At 43.9% G+C, this 22,042-nt stretch overlaps 1 protein-coding gene across 1 annotated transcript in view; it reads left to right on the plus strand.

The window, feature by feature from the left end:
• The window catches only part of USE1 (unconventional SNARE in the ER 1), a 273,173-nt gene that overhangs the window by 175,780 nt on the left and 75,351 nt on the right, over positions 1-22,042 (plus strand). The window contains exon 5 of the mRNA XM_069649226.1: positions 21,168-21,186. Within this exon, the coding sequence (XP_069505327.1) occupies positions 21,168-21,186 (19 nt within the window). The remainder of the gene's footprint in view (positions 1-21,167; positions 21,187-22,042) is intronic.

Genomic DNA, 22,042 nt, shown 5'->3' on the forward strand with positions numbered 1-22,042 from the left:
GGTTTCAGAAACGCACAGAAATCATAAAACAGCTTTTCATGCAAGATGAGGAACTGAATTCGACATTTGTGAGGAATTCAATATTGGACAAATGGGATGTCCACAAAAAAAAAAGTTGACCATACAATATGAAGAAAGGTATAGATGACATTGTATCTCCCACGAATTTAGGCATTCGTATCTACACAAAAATGCACTGGCATACCTCATCGTCCTGAGTGATTTGCAATGATGCTGTGAAAGATAAAAACGTCCTGGTTGTCTCCTGTATCATAGAGATTGTAATTAAAATATAAAAAGCTTAATTTTAGGTTGTTATATTTTCTACTTTGAACACACAATCTAAATGAGCAAAAGTGATGCTTTGCTCAATTGACATATCCAAATTCTAAATAAATACAAAAAGTAAAAGTATAGCTCTGTCCAAAATAGTCATACAGACGTGTATAGATAAAATAATGGGTTGGTGGCAATACGCCTATGACCGTTTCCTTGTATTATAAAAAATACACAAAACATATAAACCATGATTGCAACATATTACCATTTTCGTAGGAAAAAACAGAATAGCATCAAACAGCATAGGACATAGAGAAATACATTTTGTGTTTATAGTAATATATTATTGATAAAGAATCAATATAGAATATTAAAAAAAAATAAAAAACCTGTCATTGTGACAGTATACCTAACCGCCAAGCAACTTGTCTGTGGATACCGGTAAAATATTAGATGTTGTTGTTTGGCCCTGTTGACCATATATGACATGGATCATGAGACAATGAGTCAATAGTACGACGATAGCTAAACCATAGGCAACACAAATCCAATTAAAAATGACATGTTTGCTGTCAAAAAGCCCTTTCATGGAACTAATGCAAGACATATAGGATTACCTGAGGGTCAACGACATGGAAGAAATAACATTTTTGTCATGGCATTTGCATACATGCCACATCTATGTAGCATCTTTGTGCAATAATATAATATTGTAACGGCATCTACTACTAACTTTTTATGTGGTGTCCTTTTAGATGCTCACAATTATATATTTCTCACCTTGTTCACTAATGGATATTGTAAGTAACTCATGGTGGCAACAGTAAAGACAGACACAACTGATCACAGTTCAAGGGTGTTCATTAAACTGTAAATGCAGGGTGGACAAATGCCTAAACTAAACCTAAATCTAAGATGGGAGAAAGCTTCCACCATCAAATGAAAAATAAAGCAGTCCTTGTGACATTGTCAAAATAAAAAGGCCTATATTCCAAAAACACATATTGCCAACTCCTAGAAAGAGTGTGCATAGAGTTTTCAAAAAAAGAAGTGTTCACAAATAATACATCTGGATGTAATTGCCAGGGGTCTCCCTTCCCCACATTTTGACCACGGGACAAGGTGAATCTCCTGAGCACATCACAGACTCGAGCTTTCCCAGCACGAGCCGACAGTTCCGCCTCAGCTATCAGTTTCTTCGATGGCCAAGTATCTTTTCAATAAAAAGTCACTTGCCTTCGAGGCCTGATGTATCCAAAACACAAGTTCTGCTTCACGTATACTTTGGGTGATGTCTTCACCCCTGGGTCCCCCTCTTCCGGGCTTAGACCCTTCACAAAATCATATTCAACAAATTAACTAAACAGTTCCTTTTCCAATGAACTTTTGGGTGATCACTTTCCACCCCGGATCTCCCTCTTTCGGGCTCGGAACCCTTTCAGACATCTGCCTCCCTCCTTCGAGTTCACTATGTAACTAAGCTCATCACACGTAACAGCACCTTGATGCCCAAGGGCTGTTTGCATGCTATATACATTTAAATAAATAAAATACTGTGGCTTTTCTTACTTTCACAAATCTCAATGTCTTTTTAATCAGTTCTTCAGGCTTCGCCCCTTTTGTTGCCTTCCCTCTGTCGGGTTCACTCTTGCCAACCTTTACAACACACTTTTCAGACGTTTATCTCACCAAGCGGGGCTAATTTCCTTAGCTTCGCAATCATCTGTCAGTCAGACTTTCGACGATGCAGAGGATTTTACAAGACCTATGTATGACCACTTTGACCTCTTCTCGCCTTTTCCCAAGGACTTCTGGTTACGGTAATTTCTACCATCGGGTAATCGGTCAGAGTTTCCTGCGTGTGCACCCGCGTGGTGCGGGCCTCCTCTGTTGCTGGTTTTCCACCTCTTTAGTTTGTAAAGTTCAATTTAGCCGTTGGCTATTTATCGTTCAACACAGTTCGGTTTCTTATTGGCTCTTCCCTTGACTCACCGCTCCTGGTGAAGTGCTTGGCTTTCTTCTCCTTCGATTCAAGGTTGGTATCCCAGAGACCCGCGTCTCTACCCGGCTTGAATATCAGCAGAGGAGTGTCTCATGTACCATAGACATCTGCTGCAACCCATGCTGGCTATTCAGACTTACAAATCCTTCTGCTGAGGTTTAACGGGCCTTGGTCGAAAAGGGCAAGGTTGCTTTTCTCCTTGTCACCCTCTCGGTCTGCATCGTCTTTCTCCTCCTCTTGGACTGCTGTGCTGAGTTGGCTCTTACGTTGTGTGGTCTGCCTTGAAAGTCTTGTGCTCTTGTGCTCCACCTTTTATCCCTATGGAAAAGGGAAAGGACCGTCTGGTGCGTGTGATTCTGGTCAATTGCCTGACTCTGCCTGACACTTGTATTGGGACATGTCGGGTAAATGGCTCTGGTGTAAGTCCATTGTCTTCCATGTTGTGTGATAGTGTTGGTGTTGGGAAAGGGGGGGGCAGTGTTTTGGAATATCCTACGTGATAGGATGGGGAAAAGTTGTTGATAGAAGTGGGAATAACGTGTCTCGCCCATCGGTATCTCACTACCCAAGAACCCCCTATCTAGGTGATCCTCCCTTACTGGTCCACCCCCAGGAACTGGATTCAATAGAGGTGCGCGTGTCCTGGCCACCTGGGTGACAGATCCCCGGGGACTAGCCAGGGTGACACCTTCAGGTTTCTCACAATATTTGGATGTAAATGTATTGACAAACAGGAGATAACTTCTGTCTATGTTGGCCCCTTTTGGACAGATATATTTTTGTTTTTTTGATGGAATGTGGACCATTGGCACATAATCTCTCAAAAGGTTTTTCAGAGCAAAGTAAAACGAACTCACTGGAGCAAAAGCAGTTTTATCTCATATAGCATGTTATGGTCATGCTTTGTCCTGTGACATGTGCATGTCTACGATATTGTAGCATTAGAGATTACACATTTTATTTATCTTTATTTTTTTTTAACAGCCTGACTGCACAGCAGAATGAGGATGCACACATTACTTGTGTGTAAAGTTTCAGAGTATAGGCGGTCTGTTGGGTCCGCAAATAATGGTAAAAACAGCAAAATGCTTTAATTTGCTGAAAATATAAGCAATTCACAATAAATACATGTTAAAATGTTTTATTTTACATGTGTAAGCGACAAAACAATGTTGAAAATAAAATTGTGTATTTGTCATAAAAAAAGTGAAAAAAACCTTTATGCTAGTTGATGGGCTTGTAGGTCTACAATCTCTCTGTATTGACCAGTCTCATTTAGAAACTCCTACCCGATGGCTTGCACAGCACATGCTGGTATTAGCTGTATGGACTCTTAACTCCCAGTCTTCATGAATCCACAAAATGTAGGCTCTGTATGCCACAAACCTGTACCATCTTATCAAAAAATGGAAATCGGAATAGAATTATAAAGTTTATTTGTTTTTAAATGTTGTACTTTGCTTGAACTAAGCCAGGTACACATTTATCAAAATCAGGTGCTGGCAACAAATGTAAACAAACCTGTATAAAAATGATATAAATACAAAGCCATTTATATCACCTTGTGGTAGAATAACCAGGATTCTATTTTTGTGTTGGGATTTTTTGGTGAACTGAAATTTTGTAAACTTATTGTTAAAAAATAAAATAAAAAAAAAGTTACATGCCAATAATGATTGCTTGATGGTAAATAAATGATAAATATTATATATTAAATATAGAAACAACTTGATATTGTTGGATATGTGGATTGTTAAATAATTTTAATCAAATAGCAAGTCAGTTTCTCATTAAAATGAAAAGACCCCAAAATCACTCATGACTGGGAATATGTGGATGAAAAGTTCCACAAAGTTCATGTATAAGGGTTATCAACATTCGAAGAGACGAACATGTAAGGCACACTGCCCTTTAGTCACATTGCTGTGTTATGCCTAGTGGCTGTGGATCATCTTCATATCCGCAGGTCTGGTTTTCTCGACAACATGCATCTTCTTCCAATGTTGAAATCGGTTGACAACGATGGAAACCTCTTACATTGTACAAGGTTCTGGATCAGGAGAATCATCCTCTGTAGCCGTGATCTCCCCCATTTCTTTTTGGCTTTGCCTTGATTCCATTGACTCGTCCATAAATTCAGGTTACATTCATGAAACCCTGAATACCACAAATGCATGTTGTCGAAGGACGCAATAAAAAACAAAACAGTTGAACAAGCATGAAAAAACACGGTATTCAATTAAAATTTACCAAGCAATTCCCAATCTTTTTAAGATTGGATTAAGTATAGCTGATTGGGCGTTTATCAAAAGCTTCAATTAAAAAGGGACAGGGGAGGAAAGGGTATTAAAAGGATTGTTACAACAAACTTTGACTCGTCAGTTGGTTCATGGTGACTAACACATATTTGGATAAATAGCTAATTCACAAGGTTTACTTGGTACAGTATGTACCTATGGAGGCAAGCAGTTTGCTGTAGCGGAGACTGATAAGTAGTTATTGGTAGTTTACCACATATTACAATTGTGAAAGTTTGGAGATATACAACAATCGCTGAGTGACGAGCAACAATAATACTGGCCTGAGAGAAAGGCTTTGTTGATTTATTGAACACTAAAGCATCTCGGGCATTTCCATGGCAACACGTGAATGCATTGCGTAGATAGTGGATGACAACAGGTGCGGTTCACAGATGGATATTCTTCGAAATGCAAGTTATGCTCTGCGAAAAAAGTTTAATACAACAATATATTGTGTTTTGTGGATATCATTACAAATTGGTCGAATTAAACTCATTGGTGAACCTATCATTTAAGAGATTACGGGTTAAACCTGATGAGAACAATTTATCCTTGCGGGTAGTCATCTTCACATTCCTAAATCCCTGAAATGAGTTTCTTAAAGGGATAGAACTCTTATATTAGATGAAAACAAAGGAATGTTTGATGCTGAGTTCCAAGGGCTGCTGTAAAAGGGGGTTTACAGGGCCATTACCCTGGTTGTTGATCATTTGGCTATTCCCTGCCTTGAGGAGGGGACTGAGTGAGGCAAACTAGGAGATTCCTCTATATACCTCATCTGGACACGTTCTCCTCTAGCTCGGTACCCAACCCCTTTTGTGTCACCCCTCTAGATGTATTCAAGATTAGGCAGGGGACTTTGTCACAAGCCTTATTCCCTCCATGGTTCCAGTACCATGATTTCAATAATTAAATGACTTACTGTAGTGATTAATGTACTGCTAATACATACTTCACAAGTAGGTATATTGGAACGAGCACTGGGATGAGGAAGAGTAGGTCTAGGAGTAATAAAGATTACTGGTGAGTCATCCCAGCATTCATACAGCATAATCATTAATTCTTCATTTACTCTCACATTCGCACGCGTGCATCATCATTCATATGGCAGGATTCATTCTTCATTCATTCCATCCATCTTCATCGTGGGGTGAGGGCAGGAGCCCCCCCAGCACCCCCAGCCCAGCAGAGGATCTACGCTCCGAGCGAGCAACACGGACAGGGCCCGCCTGACCCTGTCCCCACACGGCGCCTGACTCGCCCATGCCGGGCGCAGCGCGGCGCGAAACCGAGGCTGAGCCTCAATCTCATCAGCTGGAACCGCCGGCAGGCGGATTCGCCGGCGGCCACAACAAAGGCCATACTAAGGCCTGTTGGGTGCCTGTTTGGAGCCATAGGAGCCAGGGGCCAGGAACTCTGCCCTTTCCACTCCAGGTTCTTCACTATTAGAAGGTAATGGCAATTCAAATTAGTATTTATGGACTGTAGATATATACAACCTTAGGGATTAGAATATGAAGATGTCTCCTGAAGCTGCACCTTACATTGCTTGCTTACATTGTGTTGTGCCTTATGGTCGCCAATAGACCACAACTGATTGTGTTCTGCCCTGATTTATGTTGTGCCTTTAGTCTTATGGCCCTTGCCTTTCACTGCCAATTTGATCTGTCTATGTACATGGTTGTTGTGCCACCTAGCTCTTCTCTCTCACCTAGGTGACCAGAACCTTCATCATGCACGTCAGTGTACTCCTTCCACTACTCTACACACTATCCCTTCGACTTGCCCAAGTTCTCCAGCTACCTACGGTAACAACCTCCACACTCTGGGTTAAAATGGACCTGCCTTCTACCAGCATGGCATCCCCACGACCTCTTGCGTCACCTAGAATGAGCCCGGCAGCACCCACTGTAGGCCATACCAACCAATACCTCAAAGACCCAGCTTTATGGCTGGATCACTTTGCTAGGAAACCTACACCTAACCAACCCTGCCCCCTCTCTCTTAGAAATAAGAGACTAGGCACCAGATTCCGCCTACGCCTACGCCACATCCGCCACATCACCAGGAAACAAACCCCCCTCTCTCCTGGATCTCTGTCAACTACCACCACATGCAAACCCACCACCACCGAGGTTAAACTGCCCATGTTCAAAGGTGCCCTCATTAATGCCAGATCCCTCACTGCACACGCACTTGACATAGCTGACCTCATCACCACGTCCGACCTTGACTTCTTAGCTATCTCCGAAACATGGCTTCATGCCGCATCTGGCCCCTTACTAGCGTTAGCCCTACCACCGAACTACGGCATCACACGATGTGACCGCCCCACCGCCTCTTCCAAAGGCGGCGGTGTGGCCTTCATCCATAAAAATACTCTTGACCTAAGAGTGTTACCTGATTCCAAACTCACATCAGCCGAATTGCTGTCTGTCAAACTAGCACTCACACCTAACCAAACAGCCACCATGCACCTAATCTATAGACCTCCAGGACCCGCACCAACCTTTGTCAGTGAAATCTCCTCTCTCCTCCTCAACAATACAAAGAACAATTCGCAAACAATCATCCTAGGCGACCTTAACTTAGGTCTTGGTGACTCAAAAGATCCTGTGGCCTCTGACCTGGAGATCGCACTATCTGACCTCGGCCTTACCTTATACATCCAAGAGCCTACCCATATTAAAGGTAGAACACTTGACTGGGTCGCTGGCTCCAATTGCAATATCAAGGTCCTTAACAATACCCCCTGTCTATGGTCCGACCATCACATTATAACTTTCAACATTGAAGCCACACCACGAATCCCGTCACCATTAGCCCCAGCACTCCCAACTCGAAGCAAAAAAGATATAACCAAGGAGAAACTCCTCCCATTGTTACTCCCTTCCCTTAACACAGCCACCAACTCTTACTCTGATCCAACCTCACTAGCACACACCTACAACCAAACAATGCGAACTGCCATTGATTGTATAGCACCTCTCAAACTTAGAAAGGCTAAACCTCAAGCTTATCTCAATTCATGGTTCACACCTCAGTTAAGATTGCTCCGCAAAACCAAACGCTGTGCCGAAAATCGATGGAAAAGCCACCCCTCAGACGAGCATAAAGACAGTTTCCTCCTAGCCTCACTCTCCTACAAAGATGCCATCATCACGGCAAAAAAGGAATCTTTCAACAACCGCATTATACAAGCCGACTCGAACACCAAGGAACTCTTTAAAATCCTAAGAGAGCTTGAAACTCCAGTCGCCCCCCCTGACACATGCGTGAAAGATAGTAAATGGTGTGCCAACATCCAAGCAGCCTTACTAAATAAAATCTCCACACTACAAGACAAAATCAAAGATAAACAGGACAGCCTGAACCGCGACAACCACGCTCTTTCCCTCACTAAGGCCCCCTTGCCAGACTCTACCAATATCACACCATTCGCATTCTCTCCGCTTACCGTGGCAGAGGTATAAAATATAATTCTTAGAATTAAACCAACTAACTGCCAAGGTGACCCGTGCCCAGCCCCTACTATCAAGGACTCAGCGCATGAGTTGGCCCCATTCATCACGGCCTTCATCAACTCTTCCTTTCAAACAGGAATTGTCCCGGACAATCTGAAGGACGCTTGGGTTATACCACTGCTTAAAAAACCTTCCCTAGACCCTAACATTCCCACCAACTTCCGACCTATCACCACTGTACCATTTCTGCTCAAGATCCTAGACCGTGACGCATACTTTCAGATCCAAAATTACTTGGAAACTAATAACTTGCTAGGTCTACGACAATCTGGTTTCCGCCCCAGACACGGGACAGAGACCGCATTATTAGACCTTAAAGCTCAAATCGAGGTTCTAAAGGATCAAGGCAAACTAGCAATGCTACTACTTCTCGACCTCTCAGCCGCATTCGATCTGGTCAACCATCAGATCCTGTGCGAGCACCTCCATTCAGCTGCCAACTTCTCTTCCTCGGCTGCGGCTTGGATCAAATCTTTCCTGAGCAACAGATCCATGAGAGTCTTTGCCCCATCCGCAGCCGCGGACCCTTCCCCGATTCACTGCGGCGTTCCTCAGGGATCTTGTGTGTCACCTACACTTTATAACATTTTCACGAAACCACTCTTTGATGTGCTTGACTATCTGGGTGTCTCCTATACTAACTATGCGGATGACACCCAGATACTCATCCCCATCACTGGTGATTATCTAGGTGACACCAAGGCCCTTAACGACGTCTACTTGGTCATCCAAGCCTGGATGGCCCAACATCAGTTGTGCTTGAATGATGACAAGACGGAGCTCCTGATCTTGGGCACTGCACAACGCCTGAGCAGACTAGAGCCATCCTATCAGTAATTCAACATAGATGGTAATATCATTCGTGTCTCAAAAGACACCAAAACGTTAGGTTTCTACCTTGATGCCACACTCTCATTAACCCGACAAACTAATGCTGTCAGATCTGCGTCTGCATACACATGCAAACTTATCGCAGCTTGCAGACCATTCCTCACTACGTCTAACAGCGTTACGCTAGCGAGAACCCTTATTATGGCTAAAATTGATTACTGCAGTGCTCTCTATCTTGGCACCAGCCAAGAGAACCTGAATAGACTTCAAACGACACAAAACAACGCCATTCGTGCCGCTTTAAACATTCCCCGACACCACCACATCACAGAAACCAGAAGTAAGTTAAATTGGCTACCTGTCAAACAAAGAATTTCACTCAAAACACTCGCCCTTACGCACAAATGCCTAGCCAACAAAGCCCCGATCTACCTTGGTAGTCGACTGTCGCGCCACTCTACCTCCCGACCTCTAAGAACAGCCCAATCCCACTGTCTAGCAATCCCCAGATTTAAATTGCAAAAAGCAGGGGGCTCAAGTTTCCCCGTTTTAGCTTCCAAGTTATGGAACTCCCTCCCTGTTTCAATTAGAGCGGAAGACTCTTTCAATACCTTCAAAGCCAATACTAGATCTTGGCTTTTCAACCAGCTTTAAGGCCGGCTTCGCGCTTCTTCCTGACCTACCCTGACTTGCCGACCGCTATTATCACCTATCGGCACTGAAACTATTGAACATATGTATATAAGATCCTCTTGTAAATGTATATAATGATTCTATGTTATACCTGCACCCATGTGTAAATGTTTAATGATTCTCTGTTATGCCTGCATATCTGTAACCTTGTACAAATTGCGCCCTGATGCCTCCGGGCCTGTTGGTTTGCGCGTTATAAATAAATAAATACAAATAAATACAAATACAAATTCTCAGATTCACATACAGACATCATCATTCACTTCATACAGCGTTCTTCATTTACTCTCCCTTTGCTCTCTCTCACACACGCACTCACACACATGCACTCCTTCATTAACCCTCTCACCCATAGAGCATTCAAACGATCTCACATAAACACTTGCACCCAAACATACACTTTCTCATTCACGCACCCACTAACAAACATAAACACTTACATGCACGCATACACAAACACATTGGGCCTTATTAGGAGTATGGCGGTAAGGCAACAACGGCGCCGGTATCGCTACTGGCACCGTTGTTACCATACCGCCATACTACGAGTTCTGCTCGAGGGTACCCTTACAGCCACCTGGTCTGACCAGGTGGCCGTACCGGCACCCGCGAGCAGAACTCGTGATTGTACTGGCACCGTTAATAACGGTGCCGGTGCAACCATGCTCCCCACTCCCATTCTGCCCTATGAGATATACCGGCACCCGCGAATGGGCAATTACCGGTACGTTCAACTTGTAATGGGCCGGTTATTGCCCAATCACGGGGGCCGGTAGCGAGTTTGGCAGTAGCCGTGCCTGGAAAACGGGCACGGCTACCGCCAAGCTCGTAATGAGGCCCATTGTTTTTAAATTTTCTTACATGCTACACTGCTCCACATTCCGGTTCCGCTCACCTTTTGTGATGAAGACCCTCCGGCTACCATGTAGCATTCAACAGGAAGCGGTGAGAAATTCCTGACTCCTGCTGCATATCTGAGGTGGAGCTGGAGCGATTTGATCACGACACCCCTGAAGGGGCCCCTGAGGGACCCTTGGATGTGGAAACAAGGCACAATCACCACACACAAACTGATACGCTAGACACGAGGTTGTATTCCCAAAACAAATGGTCCTAGTTGGCCAAATGGTCCCACGCCCTGCGACGTGTGTCTAACAGACCTCGGGGACACAAGAGAGCGAGAATTGTACATCAGTTACATATATACAAAATGAGCATTTTACAATCAGTAATGACACATTCAATGCCACCCCTAATTCATTCCCTTTGAATTGGAGGCGTGATTGACCATGGTGACGAATATGACACCTTAGAACACCATATTTAGTAACAGTTTGCAATCTCGAATTTACAGACACCATTCTTTATTTGAGAGAACACAGCACTCCTGTTTTCATGGGCAAGCTGCGCCTAGGGGACTGGCACATTCCAGGCCTCACTATCTCCTGGTTTCGATTCACGCTCTAGAGGTCAGCTTGCTCTTTGGGGCCTCACAGTGCTCACAAAGGGGGGCCGTAAAGAAGAGCATAATTAAAACCTTTTAATATTCATTTTGTACATTGCCATTCTTTTGAGGAGACTCGCTGGCATCCGTGTACTGATTAAAATACCTTGCTCCTTGCCTTCAAGGATATGTGAGGGAGGGAACCGTGCATTTCTGTCTGGCTCTCCAGCGTAATGTTTCAACATGTCTTTAGTAACCTTGGACCATTGCAGCGAAATAATGTCTACAGCAAAGCAGTTTTACATGAGGCAAAGTGGCAACGTTAGAGAGAAAACAAAATGGCGATTCTGGTCATCTTAAAATGGCCGCACTCTAGTTGAGCTAATAGCTACGTAATGACTAATGAGCATATATTCTTAACACTTTAGTCATGCATTGCCTTCGTTCGAGGGGTGTCTGGATTTTCTAGACTGACACCCCTCGGGCCCTGGATGTGTAAGGAGGGCCATTTTCACCACCTTATACACCCCAGCACACATCCCCAATGGGCCATGCAAGGCTAGGGAAGCAAAATGCTCCCAGTCTTTCATGCCTCACTGGGCATGCATGCTGGGTTACTTATGAACTGCTAATGGGAAACCAAATTTCTCTTTAACAATTAAGTTAAAACCAGTCCAGGAGTGCTCTTTCATCTGCATGTTGGAGCTGGGGGAAATGTTCTGTGTTTTCACTGGGCTCGCTTGGCTCAGCTCTAATGGGGCTGGGGTGACGCCCATCACCCATTATGGCCGAGCCACCCCTGTACTTGGTTAATATTTTAAACTGGTCTGGGTAGGCAGGGATGGTTGAAACTAAGGGTGTCCCTACAGCTCCCTCGACCTTCTCTTGTGCACACTCCACCCTAGTCCAGGTGTCCCTAGACCCCAGAATGTCCTGCGCAGACTTAAAGGCTGTTACCTATTCTATCTAGCTGCCTCAGGGAATCTTCTAATTGATCCTCAACCATTTTGTCAGCAGACTGATTTCACTGGGGGTTTCTCTGTCAGTCTCTCCCCCACACACTCTCTATGCCTCTGTGTGTCCCTCAATATCAATTTCTGCACTCCTCCCTTTGAGATCTTGTCACTCTCCCTTTTCTCTCTAGCTCCACTTCTCCCCTCTTCTCTTGCCTTTGCTTCTGACAATCTCTTCCCCTCTCTTTATCTATGATCCTCACTCTCGCTCTCTTCTTCCTTCTCGCTCTGCTCTCAATCCGCTACCTATCCCTCTGTGTCCTGATCTTATCACACACTTTCTGCCTATCACTTCCAACTACGTCCCTCACCACTACTCCCACCTTGCACTCTCGATACCTTACTACCATTCCCTCTATTACTCTCTAATGCCCCTCTCCCCTCTCTATCTTTCAGTCTCCTCAGCACTCCACCGTCCATCCTCTAACTAGCCTCTTGATTCTCCACATCTCCACCTGATCTCACTGGATCACCTTTCAATCTTGTTTGTGCTAAGTGGGCTTTTATAGCCCAAGCTATCCCTTTCCAATGCACCTCCCAGCTCCAACTACACTCACAGGCCATATGCTCCCCTGAAAGGCTTTAAGAAGGGTTTTAGCACCACCCCATTTTGATCTCCATTTACAGGGTGCAAGCCATGTGCTTATGGTACTAGTTTTTCTTGTTGCTTTCGCCATAGATTCATGAGTTTAGTTTCGAATTGGGGAAGATGTGCGTCTCCCTTGTTCCCTTGCAGTCCCTTCTCACTCGGTTTGTTTTCTGTTGCCCCACCATTCTCCTGGGGTTGACAGGTCGGGTGTTTGGTGTCTCATTTCTGTTTGGCAGAAAAAATCCTGGTCCATTAGATTCCATTCTAATGGTTAAGTCTGGGTTTTCTTGGTTGTGCCGAGCTGCAGTTTGGGAGTTGGGTTCTGAAAATGCTACAGGAGAACTCTGGACAGAAGAGAAGCTGACCGGCATTTTGGACTCTTCTTGGCATGCTCTTTATCTTGGAAAGTTGCTTATGCCTCGAAGGAAATAAAAGTAAATTCCTTTATGCAATATCAGATAAGCACAGTGTAGAAGGTTTTTCCTGATGGGGTTCTCTTGTGATGAGTCCCGTGGTGTCGGATTGGAAGAAAACTTTGTACTCGTAATGGTTGCAATGTTTCATCTGAGATGCTAGACTCAGATGTCATTGTGCGTACTAGCTTGATGTGCTAAATGAAATTCCCGTACAGAGGAACCTTGCTCGGCCCTCTGGGTGAACCCCAATGAATCCCCTTTTGCTCTTGTGACCATCAAGGTAAGCCTCTGTAATAGGCATGCTGCCCTCCAAGAGGCTGACTCTGGTTCTAGCCGTTGAGTGAGGACAGATCATAAGGTGTTATTAGCCATATGTAGCATTGGCAAGTCAACTCAGGAACCAGTGTCCCTCCTGTGGCCGGTGTGGCGTGAAAATGTGCCAACTGAGTGTAGTACTGTTAAAAAAAAAAAAGTTAACCGTATTTCCTCAAATCATTCTCTGGTGGACTTTTGTGAAAGTATTCTTCCCAGCACTTTAGACTGCTCCACAGTGCTTAGACGTACATTGTGTTACATGGCACATCAAATAAATTGCACTCTAAGCATTGTTCATACAGCTTCAATGCTGAGAACAGCCTTGCAGTATTGTGAAAATGGGATAGGGCGTAGTAGTACCACAGGTAACCAAGCTGTGGCTACTTGAAGATGTGACATCTGTAAAACTGTGTTTAATACTTATTTGTATTGCGATTGAAGAGTTTTTGGGACTCTGTGGTTATTGACATTGAGCTGTAATTTTGCATGAGTTTCTGTGAAGAGACCAACTGTTCAAGACCTAAGCCCTTTTTAAATTATAAAACTATACTCACCTGTGTAATTGGGTTTACATGTCTTGGCTTTGCTTTAGACCATGTACTGTTTTTTGTAATACTTTTGCCTATTTTTAAAATAATTCCTGTACATGTGTATATTTCTCAATGCTTTGACCAAATCATGTGTTTTTCAGTAATATATTTTCTAAACCTTCCTTTGTGTTTGTGGGTTGCCGAACTGTAATTTATGGTTTTGTGAGCAAGAGTCTTTTAGTGTTGGAAGGTCATGACCCGACCAGATCAGAGTGTCCGAAGACCTGCAGATACTCCGGATATCGAATCTAGTGCTCTGTATCATGGCTCTGACTTCCAAATGTAAATCTGCTCAACTGGAGGCCATTCTCTCGTACCAATGAATGATAGATGCAGACCTTCTTATAATTTGCTGAGCGGGCTACTGAGATTGCTGTACCCCCAATGTTAAACATAGGCTGGACAGCTGTTAAAATTGGACATGTCCCCGTGGTTCCAAATCTTTAGGAGGGTCCAACACTGTTTTCATTATACATAAATAACTTAGAAAACGCACTCTTGACGGCCAAGTCTATGTACCCATTTGTGGCTTTAAATAAATCCTGGTCCAGTCAAATGTGGATTCCGTCCCTTACTGCCAGGACTCCCCTGTCTCTACAAAACTGATTACAAGGTTACGTTGGGTTTATGGCCTCCATTGATTTTAAAAGTAAATGCCTCTAAATCAGTGATTGTTTGTTTTAGCCACAAGAACATCTCCACAAGGCGCTTCAGCCCCTGAGCTATCGGCAGGATAGCTCACAGGCAATGTGCTCGACTTGGAAGCAAGACGACACAGAGCACCACAGGTTTGATCCCGAGTCCGCGCTTAGAAACCTCTGGTTATTAAGCCTGTTATAAATAACCTATCGTATCATGTCATATCACTGCCGTGCCAAGCAAAAAGATACCTGTGAAAGAGTCCTTCTCCTACCTGGAAGTTACTTTCTCAAAAAATCTGAGGGGCTTCGAGTTCGGCTGCCAGAAAGATGTTTCAAAATGTGGGCGCTGTTAATAAATTAGTTGAAGCTTTTAAACATCATATAATCCAGATGCTCATGAACTTCTACAAGGCGAGAGTCAGGACAATAGGGACATATGGAGCAGAGCTTTGGGGTTTTGAAGACCCTTCTAAACTACAGACAACTGAAAACAATTTCCTTTGTGGGTTATTGAGCCTGCCAAATTGTGCCCCGGTGTATAAACTTTGTGTGAGCAGTCAGGAATGAAACTCGGACGCAAGTTAGCCATGATTTTGTTAAAGAATTTTATTGAAAAGAAAAGGGTTGGGAAAATGCCTCCGACTCGGCTCAAAGATGAATTTCCCTACCTAAACCAAAAACCTGTGCATACCTTTACAGGAGTACTGAGGACTGAATCGGAAGCTGCCTCGTTTTGTTCGTTTTCCTGTAGGTGGCGAGTGAGAGGTGCGGCTTGATTCAGCGTCCTGCGTGTCACGTGTCTCGGGACCAGGAGCGTGATAAGAGCAGAGAGAGGTCTGCAAGTCTATGAGCCCGTGAGCTACACCGGTAGCAGTCATTGAGTTTTGCAGCTGTTTGAGGTAAAGGGCTGGTAAGACCCCCCCCCCCCCAACGAGCCACTAGGGTTGCAATGAACTGCTCTTGTTTTGGCTCCTGTTCTGGCGCGCCGCCGTGGGTTGCCGCCGCCGTTGGTGCCGCTAAAATTGCCGCTATATTTGCAGGGAGGTGTGGGTTGATACACACAGCCTTATAAGGAGAAAGAAAAAAAGAAAGAGTTAGTGGGGAAAGGTGGCGAAAACTCACAGATGAGTCTGGGAGCTCTCTTCCTTTTTTAAATTTATGATTGCCATCTAGTGTTTGCCTCCCGACGGCTGCCTTTTACATAGGCACATTTGGTTTCCTTCGGATGAAAGTGAAAGTGATTTCTCAACTGGAGAGGACGGAGAAGTGGCCTCCCCTGTCTTTTCCCCATTGCCTGCTGCCTGTTTCCTGCTGGGAAAATCATCTTGAAACTTCAACGCTTTAATTACAAGGAGCTGCACGACAATGAAAAAGCCGTTGGGAGAACAGCAGGAAGTAGCGGGGTAAACGGGAATCGGGACGAGACTGCAGGTGAGACAGCGATTTAATTCCCTTCCGACCGCATCCCCGGCCTTCAACATCTGCTCTTAAAGGAAATGTGAACCTGAAACAATCCCGCCTGCCCTTTAGTGTAAGAGAACAGGGGGGAGTTACAGTGGGGAAAAAATACCATCTGCCCTTGTGTCATGCAATGGTAATCAAAGTAGTGATTGCCACCAAAGGAGAGACCTAGACCTACCTTCCCCTGTCAACATATCGATGCCCATAACATGGATAACAAATGCCCCTGAGACGATGCCATAGGCTTTCCCTGATGAACATACTCTGTGTTTGGAGGAAGACAGTCTCCAAGTTGACGGCGGTAGGGAGATTGGCATGGAGGAAGTATGTCCTGTTTTACTAACAGAAGGTTGTAATTTGCAGCCTGAGCCGGCACCTACGGCCCATCTGAAAAAAGTCTGGATTGAAGAACATAAAAAAGGGGTCAATCTCAAAATCACTTCATCTTCCAATATGACGCCGGATGAAATGACTGAGAGGGAGGCTTTAGTGCTAAACGCAATTGAGGAGACTAACGGGGCTGGTATGGGAGATACCATAACTGCTTCTGTTAATAACCCAGGATATTTCAGCCCTGACAGGGAAAATTGCCAGTGAAAAAAGAAAAAGCCTATCTTTTATTAAAGATAGGTTAGCAGCACTCGACATGGATACTCCACTGGTACATATTGGAGAGGGAAAGGGGGTGGCTAAGGTGGCCCAAAACCAGACACCCCCGACCCCTAACTTAGGTACTCCTCCAGTTGCTCAAGGATTGACTGAAGTGAAGATGGATGAGGAGACATTACAAAAAATAAGGGAAAGTTGTAGAAAGGAGAGAAAGGATGATCTTGCTCATACTCAAAGCATGATCATGGCGGCTTTGACTATTGTAATCACACCTTTTCTTAAGCTATATGAGAACATCAATTAATCTTTACAAGAGTTGTTTATGATTAATGTTAAGACAAATGAGCAGATGAGTGAAGTGGACTGCTTTATGAAAAGAATAGATAAAAGAATTGACAAGAGATTTTGGCAAGAAAAGAATCCAATGACAAGTCATTCCTAATGGAGGCAGTGATGGAGGACTGTAAATGGATGAGGAATGTCTACAAAACTGAAGCGCATTGCAGCACCTTGGCTGAAGCCGCGAGTACAGGTCTAGAAAATGCCTCTCAGGTAGCTATGGTGAAAGACAAAATTGAAGATCGGAATTGTCATAGCAAGACTCAGGGTAGACCAGATGGAGGCCCGCTGAGATTGGGTAAAGGTAGTTGTATTCCACAGACCGACAAAGATCTTAAAAGAATGACAAAGGAGTCGGATAGAAAGGATCCTCCTGTTATGCTCACCTGGTATCCACAGGGACGCCACCCAGCCTGGTTACTCGCTGGTATGCTTCTCAGCTTTGCCCTGATGTGGTCTGCAGGGAAGGTTCAGCCTGAAAATGCAGGAGGACTGTGTTCAAGACTGACCGACTGGGGTAAGTATCCTCCCTCCACCCCCGTCAGTCCCTCTGGCACCCTCTCCTCACCTTGTGGTAGAATTAGGCGTGCTCTCCGTCCTGCCTTATTTGCAGGGGCGCGTTGTCTTTCATGGGCGAGTGCGGTCCAGTTACTTCACTGTCGCCGGCCCGTTTGATATTGTTCAGGTAGGTCTTATTGCTGTTCTTTAGTTTTGTTGCTATCCTGCATGCCTTTCTTTGTTTAAATGTCTCTTTTCTCCCTTAGGTATGCGGAGCTTCAGCGTGGCGAACTGGCTTGGTTGAGCCCCGCTGGTAAATGATGGCGCATCAAGAGCGCTATGATGCAGTAAGTAAGCGCTATGCGCAGCGCTCTTGCCTTTGCTAACCTGTGTTTTCCTTCCTTGTAGGTCGCGGTGTTCTTCAGCGCAAGTGGAATGTCCGGAGTGGTGCCAGCCGAGAGGCGATCAGCCAGGTAAGCCTTTTGAGCAGTTCGTAATTTGTAAATGTCTCTGTTTTCTTTAATGTTGCCTCTATCTTCCTCTTTCAGGTCGTTCTGTCCGGCAGGCGTGCAGATTTGAGGAAGCTGTTCTCAGTAGCTGCGAGTGTTTAAAGATGAAGACTGCAGGTAAGATGCTGCTGCTAATGATGTTCCTTTTGTCTCCTTGCAGGTTCTGCTTCTCTGAGGTTCGAGGGAATAGCAAGCTGCAAAGTAACGCGAAGCGTGTTGTCTTGCTCGGGTGTGGTTTACATAGCCCCAACAAAATGGTCCAGGTAAATAGTCCCTAGGCTACCACACCCAAAACACTAGACCGCAGAGCTTGGTTCTTAGGAACCAAGCTATGTGGATGCCTCTATGTTGGCTGACAATACCATAAAGTAGTTCCCAAGCGCATTGTTTTTCATGGTGTATGATGAGGGCTTTTGAAGAGGATGCCAGGCTCTAGAGGCCCGAGTCCTGACTCCACCTGGCCAATGGGTTTGCCAGAGGGGGTTTTGAGCGAGGGCCGTGACACCTCCATTATCAAAAATATCGAAGGCCACTTCCAAGTTAAACTTTTTGAATTTCCTGGGTGCGAATACAGCAGGAAATACCTTATTAGAAGGAGTAAAAGATTGTCTCCCGACTCAAAAGGAAAATGAGAGGAAAAAAATAACTAAAAATCAAGTAACAAAACGGAGAGCTAATGGATCAAGATCCTTTCTAATAAATGTAAGAACACCACCTAGATGGGAGTCAACACAATGTGCAAAAGAATCGAGGAGAGAAATGCAAATCGGAAGCAACCCCCGAGATATCATTGTTTTAGAAGATCCTAGTACAACAAAGGACGACCTAGACGATGAAGACGCTTTGGACGTTGATTCCAATGCCTGCCTGAGTGACCTCTTTGAAATTATTGAAAATAAGGATGACGACGAATGGGACAGCGTTAGTCTATCGGACTGGCAAGAAATAGAAAAGCAGTGCGGAGAGCTCCCGTCAGACAGAAATAGAGGAAAATCACCCTGGATTGACAACAAGGAGCGTGTCAATGATGCAAAGAAGGTGAATAGGGTCCCTCGAGACTTTTGCAAAGACCGGGCAGGAAGTAAAGAAAGGAAGAACGTTGAAACCTACAGAACATTGGAAGAGAAAAGGAAAGGGTGTTCAGAGAATGAAAATAAAGAAGAGATCGAGGAGGCAAAAGGATCAAGAAGTAGGAAAACTGCACCAAATGGGAAGATCGAGGAGCGAGAGAAAAAGTCAAAGACTCCAGCTAAAGGACGTAAAGTAAAACTTGAAAAAACATCGAAAGGTTCTAAGAGGGACTTATTGAACAGAGAAAATGTCATGATTCTGTTTATACAGATCACCGCGCTGCGCTACATCTCATCAGATGATATTTCAATTGTAGTATTTGTTAACAAAAAAAGTTTAGACTTGGTAATTCCACTCTTGAAATCATACATGGTTAAAGATTCGTTGATGGAAGTGAGTGATAAGTTATCCATATTGGGCTACAGAATTAGTGAATTTGAAAGTCACAAAAGGAAGTCCAAAGAAGTCGGGAGTGGATCGAAAGGTAAAGGGCAAAGGGATTTTTAAAAAACCAGTCTGCCCAGCAGTAAGCAAACTTACAAATACCAAGCGGAAAGAAAAAGACCCCCGATTAAAACAGGGGAGAAATACCCCATAAAGGAAAATCGGAAAGAAATCTCTACAAAAAAAGAAGAGAAACGTACTCCGCAAGATATCGGGGAAGGAAGCAAAAAATGGGTGGCATTAGCAGAGGACCTAGTTAAAAAGCTTAGATTTACCATTGACAACTCTAGGCCAAAACCCAAGCTGATGACATCAATTAAGCAAAGGATCAAAAAAGTGGAGGATTGGTCTTGGATGGCCGATGTTCTGACTACAAAAAAAAAACAATAGACTGATAAGGGTGAAAAAAAAAGTCCTATGTGCCTCATAGAACACCAGGGGTTTTAAGCATCTGTACACAGGAGATAACCACTTCCTACTTAAACCTTGTCCTTGGGGGCTGCTCTAAAGCCCTCATTATGCTGTTTAACCTTTTGTCTTAGATGGTAGGATGTGTAAAACAAATGTTTTACCCTCACAATCTGTCCACATGGCTCTTACATAGGGTGACATAAAGTTGTGACCCTGGACCTCAAAAATCTCCTTGTAGAAAACAAACCTTGTAGATTTCTGATGAGGGCTCTCTTGCCACCTTAAGGGCAGTGATGGTCCTTATGGGCATGGCCCCTGAATGCCTGGTTACTTGGTCAACTACTACCTAATGGCGCTTGCATTCAAAGGGTGTTTGCAGGGAAGAGGATCCACCGTGTCATTCTGACTCTTTCAAAAGGGTACTATCACTACAAGTAGAACCCAGGGGCCATTCAATCGGACCTAGGCCCCCTCGCAGGATTCCAAATACCGTAAGGTCATTTGCAACCAATCAATGGAGTCACAGTTAACTGTGCAAGGTTAATTTGCATAGGGAGCAGAGTGTCTTGGGGGGGAGCCTAAGCCAGTGTCCAAAAGGGTCTCATGAGTGGGCACATCAAAGATTTTCATTTCTGATAAGGCCACAAAAAAGAAAAATATACAGGGCCTCTTGCTAGAGTATTTTCACTCACATTCAGTATGCTTAGTACTCCTACCTTCACTTCATCATTCTGCCCATTCCCTTGCCGGATATGTTGCGATACAACCTTGTATGTCGGCATAAAAGCCATGTAGAAAATAAGAGGTAACGGTTGACAATGCATGTGTTTGGTCCCGAGCACCCGATGCTGCCTGTGCTGATAGCCCAGCACCAAAATCCTTCCTTGAAGTGGTAGTATCCTTTGGAGGAGCTTTGCAGGCATGCCCAAGCTGTTGTGAAAGATGAAAAGCAAGGACTCTTATTTTTTTTCCTTCTTTATAATGGATATCCTGTCATCTTTATTTTCGGTAGATGTTAAATTAAATGTTAATGAAAATCAATAGCTGTTCATTTATAAAAATGCCTACTATTTTGTAAATGTATTTTTGAGATGGGGAGGGGAGAAATTGAGACAACCAATTGTAAGGTTCATTGAATGCAACAATAGGTGTGCTCATCTTTTAAGAAATTTATTTTTTCTTTTTCAGGCTTCCATGTCTGCTAATGGTAAGCAACTTTCTTTTTATTATTATTCTGGATTGTGCCTTACAAAATCCTATTTAAGTAAACAGTGATGCAAAACATGACACCCCATCTTATTTATGATCGTTTTGTGGATAATCTATTCTTGTTTATTTCTTCCTTTATTTCTCTCACTGTAGTGTTAATGTATTGAATGTTGAATGTTGGAAGACCTATATTATTAGTTTAAATGCATTGATTTTATCCTGTATCCAAATAAAAAAGACCTCCTTATTGCCTCCCTTAGCTGGGGAGTGTACAGCAGAAATGCCATTCCAAGCTTGCTATGTGTATTTCTAGTGATTGGAGGTATAGTATCTCACCTCTTGTCTGTTGTGCAAAATCACAACCAAAAAGCCGATTTAGACAGTATCACTGTGAAACCGAATCCTCTGCTTGTGGTTGGTGAGATTTGTTAGGGTCCTGATAAATCAACCTACTTGTGTTTCCTCTGTTGTCCAGTTATCCAAACTTTCCAAGCAGTAGTCGGCACCCAAGGGACCCTCTTTGGAATGTACAGTGAGCACTTTCAAGGAACGCGTCCACGCAATATATTAGTAAAAATGTATTGTTTTATAGAACAATTGTGGAAATAATGCTTACAATTTGCAGGTAAGCAACGTTCCTGACATACTCTTGAGAGTGACATTTAGACATGATGTTCTCTTTCTTCTTGGTGGAAACGCTCATCTCAAAGAAATCACTTTAAAATAATGTAGGGTTTGACCATGCCAAGATGGCAGTCGTCCACATTTTGAGCATGCCATTAACAAACACAACTGTTTGGGGTGTTTTTCTTAATTCTTTTGTTGAACGGTTCAGAGAGACGTCTAGTAGTAGA

The sequence above is a fragment of the Ambystoma mexicanum genome, chromosome 1p (genome assembly GCF_040938575.1).
Source record: "Ambystoma mexicanum isolate Mex_15411 chromosome 1p, UKY_AmexF1_1, whole genome shotgun sequence".
Taxonomy (NCBI): Eukaryota; Metazoa; Chordata; class Amphibia; order Caudata; family Ambystomatidae; genus Ambystoma; species Ambystoma mexicanum.